General features: G+C 48.7%; 1 protein-coding gene across 1 annotated transcript; it reads left to right on the top strand.

The window, feature by feature from the left end:
* Positions 1-8,228: 8,228 nt before the first annotated feature.
* On the top strand, positions 8,229-9,227 carry LOC135829185 (uncharacterized). The gene has a single exon (XM_065341589.1). It carries the CDS (start codon positions 8,229-8,231, stop codon positions 9,225-9,227), a length of 999 nt encoding a protein of 332 aa, XP_065197661.1.
* The last annotated feature ends 1,681 nt before the right edge of the window (positions 9,228-10,908 follow it).

Genomic DNA, 10,908 nt, shown 5'->3' with positions numbered 1-10,908 from the left:
TAGTACGGGCATTTCATGAGAGTCATGCATGGGCAAGGCAGAATTTGGACTAGGATAGAGGACAAGAACATAATTGATGAGCATTTGTTCAGGCAGAATCTGTGAAGAAGACATAGTAGGCACAACATCGGAGAGCTAGTTGAGGAGGGAGATAAGGTCATAGCCAGACAGCAATGCTTGAAACGTGTGGCGTACGTCGCAAGCGCGAATATCAGCATGATTGCTGTTCTATGGTCGTGTAGGGTCTTGAGCGTGCATTGCTGTTCTATGGTTGTGTGGGGCGTTGAACAGTGCATTGCTATTTAGCAGCATGTGAATATGAAAGGGAATGCCTGAGCTTGTGCCAGTTACTCTGACAGACTCCTGGTGAAACCTTTACGAGAAGGCAAACTGGACAGCTAGCTGCAGCTCGGGTAGCTACGATGTATTGAACAACGCCACATCCATCGGCCCAAAAGTGCCGATTTCAAGTACGAGTATGGTCAGCTCCTAATGGTTTTTTGAAGTAATTCCTATGTTATCACAAAGAGTGACAGGTGCAAAGGAAGAAAAGCGTAGAGAAACATGTTATTGATGGTGATGATTATTTTGCAAATCCAAGCGGGAGTTTCTTCCCAATAACAAGGTAGCGGAGAGATAAGGTACAAGAGGGGGGAAGAGGTGTATGTGAAATGTGTGCACGCACATGACTCATAATCTGAACTCCGATCGCAGTCGTTTGCTTCTTCTCTGCCCAAAGGTCTGGATAGGTGCCCCGCAAGGGAACATAATCCCCACGGCACGAGTGTGCAACTCCGCTATGGGTGCTGCGGCAGAATTTCAAGCTGACTTCATTTTTATGATGCAGTGCGTTTCGTACACATGCTGTATTACTGTAGAACGGGTAATTTTAGCGACTATTAATTTTAGCGTTTTCCCATTGTCAACCGGTTAGCGACGTTTTATTTTAGCGATTTGCAGCGATTTTACTCACGGATCACCTGTGCACTACGTACTATGTCTCAACGGATTAGTGTTAGCGAAAATGAGTCGATCGCTAAATTCGCTAGGGTTTTTACGTCGCTAAAATTACCCGTTCTACTGTATCGGACTTTTTGACTTCTTTGCATGTACATTTGTCACACCTGCCTACTATTCCCATTTGGTCGGGACCGTCCTGCTGTCGAAGTGGTAGCCCGATGTTCCGTCCGATGACCAACACAATATCCTATTTCGCCCCATTCTTGCTGAAAATCGAGAACCGCTACAAGCCTACAAGCAAGTGGAATAGTCTCTTTGCTTCAAAGGTGTCCGCCGACTTGGACTAAATTTTGCAACGTGTGTGTACAAGTACATACATGGGCAGTGCGTGATAGACGGTGTTTGGCACGCGGGAAGAGGCGTCAAAAAGCTGTATGCTTCTGCAGCAGTGCTTTATAAGTTTCATACGATGGTAACTCACTCTAGCGATCTCAGGTTTGAAAAGGCTAGCATATAACGTTTTACCTAACTCAGATTCACCATAATAATAGAGAGGTTCCGCACTACGTAAAGTTGAGCAACTTTACGTTAGTGGGCGGGAAAAACCCGTGAATTCGCGAGTTTGCACTCCACTTACGGAAAGTTGTCTACGGAGAGTGCGTAGATAGGGCTCTGATAACGTAGCTGGTCCGTAAGTGGATTGGGGTACAAATTTATGACTCTCTCCCCATGTCGATCTGGTCGTACACTGCCGCGTTCGGAGTTGCCAAGGGCAGCTACGTGATTTGAAAACTCCGTATGGCGGAACCCAGATGCGCATGCAGTTTCCGTAAGACTTTCCGTAGATCGACTACGTTTTTTACTAACGTAATTACGTTATGCGGAACCTCTCTAATAACGTTGTGATGTAGTTATCGAGTTTCTGTAGCAAGGTGAATCTTGTGGCGTTTATTGTCGTATACTGCACTTCAGGTGTTAGAATAATATGATTCTGGGAACTGTCGTACTGGGTCTCATCAAGGCATCAGGATTAGTATGCTCCATAGAGTGTAGAATCTGTGTGGGACTGATCATTTCCCAGATGCTGACTGCCTGCTCCGCAGAAGGCACGGCGAGAATGTGTGTACAGAATGTCAAGGTGTGTGTGTGTGTGTGTGTGTGTGTGTGTGTGTGTGCTTGCAGGCGCGAAAGCGCGTTCGTCTGCCTGTCAGCCTGTCTCTGGCTCATGGCTCATGCGTACATACATATATACACACACGTACACACACACACACGCACACACAGTACCTTTGTCCATCAAGTTTCGTATAACATCAGTGATGCCTGAAGCAGCGCTGGAACTTCTCCGTCGGATATCTTTTGATCTCCAGCAGAGTGTACACCATCACAAGACACTGTGTTGCATTTCGCCCGGGAAATACCTTTGACAGCAAAATGCTCAGCACACTCTGGTCGTATCTGTGACAGCCGATGTAGTGTCCGGATGTTCGCTCGCGCAAGCGGCAGAACTTAATGTTTCGCTTTGCGCCCGTCGGCGCGATGCAGTCCTTGCGAAACGCACACGCCATCCAGCGGTGTAGCAGCAGCACGGGTACGTTGCCCTGTCGCATCCAGATGGTCGCGCCGCTCACGGCCATGCGCGCCTTGGCCACGGACTGGCGCTGCACGCCGAGTGCTGCCAGAGTGGCGTCGTGCGTGAACGCACCGACCGGGGATGCGGGTGGCTCTTCCACGCCGACGAACCCCACTCCGTGCTTCACCAGCGCCACTTCCCGTATCGGCTTGCGGAAGCGGATGGAGGCATCGGCCCAGATCACGCCGTCAAACTCGAGAAACGCCGCGTAGATCACAAGCGGTTTCCATTGGTACTCCTGCAGGTTGTCGAGCAAGTCGGCAAAGAAATCACGGCGAATCGAGCGCATGGCTGTGTTGCACATCGCTTCGACGTAGCCCCTGGACGTGGTGTGCAGACCGAGGTCGTATACGATTATGCCCCTGTGGCGCATTCGTGTGTTGACCGAGGAGACCAGGTCGAGCACTTCCCTGGCGTGATCTTCACTAGCCGCGCTCACCACTGGGAACTGGCGGAACGTCACGTCGTCCAACGCTGCTTCCTGCCGTCTCGGCTCTACCTGGATGGGCAGGCGGAGGTCAATCCGAGATACCTCTCTCCTCCACACTTCGGCCGGACTGCCCTGCACCGAACGTCGCAAGTCAACCCTAGCCATGTTCACACGCACACAGCAGTAGATCTTCCCATGCATTATCGTGAGGTCCTTAATGCGTCGGAGTTCCGTCGAGTGGCTCACGTCTATGGTGCCTCCGAAGTACAGACCTGAATCGAGTGTCAAGTTTAAGGGTGTACCTTCAGATTTGTACTTGTAATGTGGTGCCGCTGTGAACTGGGAGGAACACTGGCTCATGATCTGATCTTCACCAGCAGCAGTACGCTGGCGGTGAAATCGTACAACAGATATCAGTAGATTCGGGTACGTTGACAGACACACCACGTACCACACACCAGGCTGTAGCTGTTGTTCGGAGTGAGCAGTTTGCATCTCGCCAAACTCTACGTCCGGTTTGTGATATCTGACGTTCGCCACTACCATTCTGCTGTTCATGAGTACAGCGACGTACTGCTCTTTTCTTGGCTGAAATATTCCACCAAGCAGTTGAGCGTAGAGCAACAGCACGGTTCCGGACAAGCGAGCGGCCTTGAAGGCGAATGTCACGTCTCTGACGTTTATCTCGTGGAACGGTCGACCGTGTCGGTACCATCGACTTCCGGCAGTCAGCGCACATCGATCCAGCACGGCCCCGCTGACAGCTGCAGCTGAGGGCTGCACTCCGGTGCGAAGCTGCGGAACGCTGCCAGTTGTCTGCTGTTTTGGCCACTTCCTGCCGCTGTGGCCATAGTGATACCATACAAAAATGGCAATAGCACCAACCAAGACTAGGACTACTTTTCGGCCATCACCGCTCGCGAAACGCATTGTCTCGGAAAGCTGGGAAACATGGAATTGTATTCTCAAGTTACACTCATTTTTCCTTGTCTCTTCTGCACCGGGAGGTCTTTTCTGATTGAGTGATGACAGGATTAGCTCAGCCGTACTCAGGACATGCATGTAAATGTGCCCTCGTGATGGGACAAACTGACATGCTGGACTCGAAATAATAATAATAATAGGGACGGAAACGTTTTAGTGCTCATTCAGCGTTCCTCGTATTACAAGTACCTGTACTAGCTACACTGTTGGCACTTTTTTCATGTGACGCCTGATGATTCTGAATACGCTGTCACAACCTGAGAGGCAAACCAGTATGTCTTCTGATCATGATGATGCTCTTGTAAGTCTTGATCTCACCTACATTGAACATTGTAGTAGATCTCGTACTAGACCCTACCTCGGACCTGTACATTGGTTATGCTCACACTGCGGCTAGGCTCTCGGACTCAACTACTTACTTCTCAAGTAAGTTAGTAGTTTGTTGTGTTCACGCCTTGATCGATGCCGGCTACACTACACTCTACAGAGTGCATTGCTGTAGATCATGACTGTATCACTGTACAGTATGTGGATATTTGCGTTGCATCATGCACTGCTGCAGTGAAGCGATCGATCCTTCGCTGCACCAGTCGTGGGCGACCAAACCCCACTGAACTGTGCCCCAAAGAAATGGCCCAAACGTGGACGCGATCCATTCGCTGCTTTTTCAGGTTTCATACATGTACATGTACATGGCTGTCTACCAAGTACCATGGTCTACTGTGCACTTATGTCGAGTTATCGCCAATCGAGATCCGGTATCCCTAGCCCGAGAGACAAAACGTTTCGTGAAGACAGTATGAAATGCACTGGCATGACAAGAAAGCAAAGCAATAAAGAATCTCTGTCATGTATACAGACTGCTGTACGGTAGTAATAGTATGACTCCATCTGTCCCGATCACCTGAAAGGATAGTAGACCTCTACCAAAAAAAATGTCACGGTTCGCGTGAGACTCGGCTGGAAGCCGGGCTTTCCGCATCCGTAGGAACGCCACCACCCTTCAAGGATCAAGGCGCAGATGCAGCTCCTATAAGCGGTGAGCGGTGGGAGGTGAGTAGATCAGCTCACCAGCAAGTGGTCAAAGACCGAAAATCCCATTCACCATTCAGACCTCTACCAGCGTAATGCTAATTTTTATGAATGGTTGTTTCCAAGACGACGATCATGGGACAGTGACATTTAGCTGTTGACTGTTGTCACACGAGCATCCACGATCTTGGAAACAGCGTTTCGGTCATTCGCGAGTCCCACCCACCATGGTAGTCCATAGCCAATGTCAATTACTAATCTTGTACACCTCCTCGTCGTCAACACCACAAGAACCGGTGTCCTTTCCTTCCAACCCTAACACATCATCCACATCACACTCCACGTACTCGACTCTGCTACAGCAGGTCCACCAACATGGGCACCTTGGCGTTACATTCCAAATCGATAATTATGCGATGGACCCAACACATCATACTGCAGAAACTACCAACAAAGCAAAACAAAACTACTACGAGTCCCCCGTCGCGTCGTACTGTACACCAACTCCACAAGACACGAGGCACAATGAACGCTTCCAGCCCATTATCAATATACACGACATACATGTACATGTACATCCGACCCGTTCTCGAATAATATGGCAGCCTTGCCCTCTCCAAACAGCAACAGCGGGAGCAACAGCAAAGGAGAGCGCGGAAAAAACGATACTTCTCCAAACTATAACTGGACTGGTACACAAGAAAGAGTTTGGAAGCTTTGTTACAACTCTGAGTTTCACGTATTACTACGATCATCAGGCAACTGATCCAACAGGACTGGTAGTATTAAATGTACAGTGCTGTCAACTGAAATCCGACCCCGGCCCTGAGCGGTGCGCTCACATCGCCAAGACCCAACACAGGATTGTAACACTACGAAATAGAGACCGCTAGAAATAGAATGTGAGCGCACCGCTCAGGGATCGGATTTCAGTTGCCAGCACTGTACATAACCCAGCTGCTGTGTGATGAGTGTTTCACACGAAATTCCGAGTAACGGCGGAAAAGAACTTGGTTGCGCAATTGCTGTGTGATCACTGTATTACTGGCTTTGTCCACTGGAAACACATGTACATGTAGAGCACTATACGCAGCATGAGGACTTCAGACAGCTGTCTAACTCAACAGTTCCATGTGAAAACACACTTCTCTTTTGGGCACTTTGTGGGCAGAGAGGTCACTTAACCTACCTTGACAATACACATTTCTAGTAGCCTAGGTTCATACTGTTCTTGATTTACAGTGAAACCTGTCTAAGACGACCGCTCAAGGCACTTCAAAACATGATCTCTGTAATACCAGGTGGTCTTTTTATCCATGGTCATTTGACTGGAAATAGCATCCCTTGGTCCTGGCTGCAGTGGTCGCCTTATCCGAGTGGTCGCTTTGACAGGTTTTACATGTACAGTGACAGTGTACCTGTTAGCTGTTGCTGGGATTTGGTGATGGAGATCTCGTCTTTTTTGGTGATGGAGATCTCATCTTTCGCATCTTCAATTCATCCAGTACTACTTCGTCCTGGTGTCACATGCATGGTGGTAGCCTGGCACGAGCGAAACATCCTTAAAGCTGGTTGTGGTTCTCAATGCATCGCATGGCCGGTTGTAACGCGGACATGCGCGAACCTTTCTCAATAATACATGTATTGTTTTTAAATTCTTGTCAAGGAGAGTGCGTGCTACTGCTAGTGACATATCTACAATGTATGCGCGAGGTACGTAGGCTGCAGTACCCTTTCAAAACGGTGTTCGATCATTCGGAGACAAATTTTATACTTTTAATAATTATTGTAATTTTCGTCCATATTCTCTAGTGTTGAGGCTTCATGTGAAGTGCATGCACTTTCGCTGACAAAGAGCCCATGATTGGCGTAGGTCGGTGGAGCTCCTCCACCTCACCTCCATGGGATCCACTGCCACGATTCACGTAGTGTGTGCTTCCCCCGCTGCATCTCAGGTTTGGCATTGCCGTGGCCTTTGCGTCCGGGCAGCAGTTACGATAGCAAAATATCGGTTTGGCTTGACTCAGTGTGCGCAAACACAGCCTTGCTATGCGACACTACATGTATATGTGGGACCAGTAGCGGCATTCTAGCTTAGGACTCGCACCACCTACATGCACGGGAAGCGGTCCTGCCATTGCAGGGCTGAGGCTCTACTTCAGAGGGAGAGAGAGTACTATGCGGGTTGTGCGCCCGAACACAGCTAAACCTAGCGAAGGAAACAGTACAGAGCTAGGCCTAGATAGTAGATAGCGATGAAAATGCCACACAGGTAGACGTAGCTAGCGATGGAAATGTTACAGAACTAAACGTAGCACCGGTAGATAGCGCTGAAAACGGGGGAAGAGTACCGATTTGTGCTTGCTTAATCGCTAGTTCTGCTTTACCACCAGCTGCCCGGCCGGCCCTACTCCTAGCGTAGAACTACAAGGGCTTTTTAGGCGCAGCCACTGTTACATCGAGATAGACAACGCTATCATGTACATCGGTAGCGGTTTGCACCTACGTTTGGTGGGAGTGATGGCTATCCTTCTGGTTATCTACATGTATGCCTACTTTACGTGGGATCTAAGCCATCGTGATTTGGAACTCCGGCACAGAAGGAGGTTCCTGCACGCCGCCAGCCCAGGGCAGCAGAGCCGTGAGCATGCAGGGCCAGAGCAAGAAGGTAAAACGATTAGAAAAGGATTACATCGTCTTACGTTGGTTGAACGCCAAACAGTGCAAGCATCTGGACAGTGGTACCGACATGGAAAGCCCTTCCACCAGCTATTCATCAGACAAGTGACGTTTGCATTCAGAGCTGCTCGCCTTGCCGGAACTGCACCTCTTCTTCATGCTCAGTTGCTGCGTGGAATCTTTCATTCGGACCAGGAGCAGTACGTTAGTGTGTTTCTGAATGGCAGTCAAGTTTCATTACATCTACAGCTTGGTGTGTTACACGATAGGAATCAGACTCAATATACAGTAGATTCTGACATGATCATCAAAGTCGGTTTGTGGTATGTTGTATGCCTATGTATTACCGAACGTCCAACTCTCAACATTCTGAAACTGCAAGAAGGTGAAACACAGGTTTTGGATCGTTGCCCAAAGCTACAGAAAGCATCTTTGGGGACAACCCCCGCAGCACCTGGTGTATTGGTAGACTCCGGTATGTATTTTGGAAACGTATTGAACACGGCTAATATGCCTGGTCTTGAACCTAATGTCACGATCAGCCCCTTTGAAGGCGTGTTACTCCAGGAAGTTCGGATAAACAGAAAGCCTATCGATTTGCAAAAGGCCGTGCGTGGATATATCCCGGAAGAGTGGAGGAAACAGCTCTCCAAGATACGCCTCGACCAACCGATCAAGGTCAACAAAAAGTCACGAAACACAACGCTCAACGATGTGACATTCCAAAGCTTTCCGGTCGTTTCAGGACTCAGCGACAACCATGCTCGAGAAATTGTGGACATGCTGAGTTCAGTTGTTGCTAAAATGCCCCAACGAGGAATCATCCTCTTCGACATGGGAATCCGCAATAAATCCAAGTTCTTCTTGCAATCACATTGCAATGTAACAGTAAGAAGTATTCGAAGAGATATATTTGCTGATATGGTTGCCAACCTTCATGATTATCGGTGGAAAGCCCTTTTGATATACTCCACCTTTCTGGAATTCGATGGCGCTATCTGGGCGGACTCATCCATCCGATTTAAGGACTCCCTAGATCACCTTCAGTTGGTTCGTGACGGCGTTGGATTCATTCCAATGGAGGTGAAACACTATTCACCAGCTGGTGCATTTACACATGACGGGATGCTGGAGGCTTTCGGTGTTAGCAGGAAGTCGGTAGCAATGTCGCCCATGACGATGGGGGGATCGAGTATCTGGTTTAAGCAGGGCGGTGATGTGGCTTCCACAGTGCTGAAACACTGGCTGGCCTGTTCGATGACGACGGCGTGCATAGCACCAGAAGGAGCCACGCTTGCTCACTGCAACATAACTGAAAAGTGGTCGGGTCGCTATATCGGCTGTCATCGCTTTGACCAAAGTGCCTTGAGCGTCATCACGGAGAAGCTATTTCCCAACGGGCTCTCGAATGAGCGGTGCATTCTACCGGCTGGTCATCTGGTTGACGTCAGGCGAAGAATAACTAGCATGCACCCGGTTTGCATGCGCAATAACTCTTTGAGTCCATAGTTGACTTTACTGTGTCATGATGGTATTATTTTATTGTATTCTCCGATGTTGAGCAAATACTAGTAGTAAGGAGAAAAGGTGTCCGGTCACCGAATGTCTCAATGTCACTATCAGTTTTGTGCCTTGCTGTAGCTGCACTACCTCACTGTAATATTATCTAGTTACCTTGGTGGACTGTTATCGCCGAATGTCTCAATGCCACTATCAGTTTTGTGCCTCGTTGTTGCACTATCTCACTGTATTATCATCTCGTTACCTTGGTGGACTGTTAACCCTAACTCCTAACTTACTTATACATGAACATGTAGGTCTTTTTCTCTTTATTGTATTTTCCTCACTCCATGGTTCACGTGGTGTCATGTCGCTGGCAAGCACTGTACAATGATATCGCAATGAGGTAATTTATACCAGCTTTCTTCGCAGCTCGCCTTTCCTTTTTTCATCCCTATGATGCTCTTTGGCCTAACCCTTGAACCGTAACGACAATACTATTTGGCTCAATGCCGCATAAGCCAGAGCTTTTTACACCGTATTATTTAGAGATAGGTTGTCCCCTCTGAGAGATAGGTTGTCCCCTCTGAGACCTCTCCCGCTGGTATTGTGTTTTTAAACTATTTCAATGTTGCCTGATGATCGTGACTAGGTGAAACTTGCAGTTGCAACACAGCTTTCTCTCTCTCTCTCTCTCTCTCTCTCTCTCTCTCTCTCTTTCTCTCTCTCTCTCTCTCTCTCTCTCTCTCTCTCTCTCTCTCTCTCTCTCTCTCTCTCTCTCTCTCTCTCTCTCTCTCTCTCTCTCTCTCTCTCTCTCTCTCTCCGCTCTCTCCCCCCTCTCCCTCTCCCTCCCCCTCCCCCTCCCCCTCCCCCTCCCCCTCCCCCCATCCTGAAAGCCGAGTTTTCCGCATCCGCACCACCCTCTTGGATCAAGGCGCAGATGCAGCTCCTAAGCGGTGGTAGGTGCGTAGATCAGACCCACCACAAATTGGTCAAAGACCGAAAATCCCATTCACTGCATCCATATTTTCCTCGTGCCAGGCCACGAGTTTCTAATGGACCGTATGCGTGTTAAAACAAAATGGCGTCACGATTTATTGAAAGTGGTATAGTTGGTGGTACGAGTGTTCAAAACCATTTGAACTTCATACTGTTCGTCTTCTTTTTGACATGCTCTCTTTCCATCGTCCTTAGCTTTTGTTTGTTGAGAGCTGTTTTGGCTTTCTCCTATACCTCTGGGGGATGCCAAGTGATGGTTTTGAGAGGCTGGTGATGGCTGTGAGCGAGAGTTTGCCGATCGGCGTCGTCCTCGCTATAGCGATGAAAATACTAGTTACTGCGCACCTGGCAGATATCACAACACGTCGGAGCGTCCAGGAGCAAAGGAATCTTGGGTTTTCACTGGAATCTAGTTCCTCCAGCATCGTGTAGCCCACCGTCGGTGAATGGCGGTCCAGAAAGGTCGAAACTGGTCTTCTGCAGCATCTCGCAGTCCTGCGAGGCACACTGAATACGCCTGTCATGTATTCTACAAATAAAAATCACGAAGTAGTGGACTTTACAGTGATGAGTCTATCCTGTATGCTGCAAAAGACGCAGGACATGTGACTGGTGTCCGTACACTGGACGCCAATATCATCCCAGTCTTCTCCTGCAGGATCTGTTTGACATTGACATACCGGTATGCAGT

The sequence above is a fragment of the Sycon ciliatum genome, chromosome 13, assembly GCF_964019385.1.
Source record: "Sycon ciliatum chromosome 13, ocSycCili1.1, whole genome shotgun sequence".
Taxonomy (NCBI): domain Eukaryota; kingdom Metazoa; phylum Porifera; class Calcarea; order Leucosolenida; family Sycettidae; genus Sycon; species Sycon ciliatum.
The sequence above is the reverse complement of the archived record's forward strand: the minus strand, read 5'-3'. Positions and strand labels throughout refer to the sequence as shown.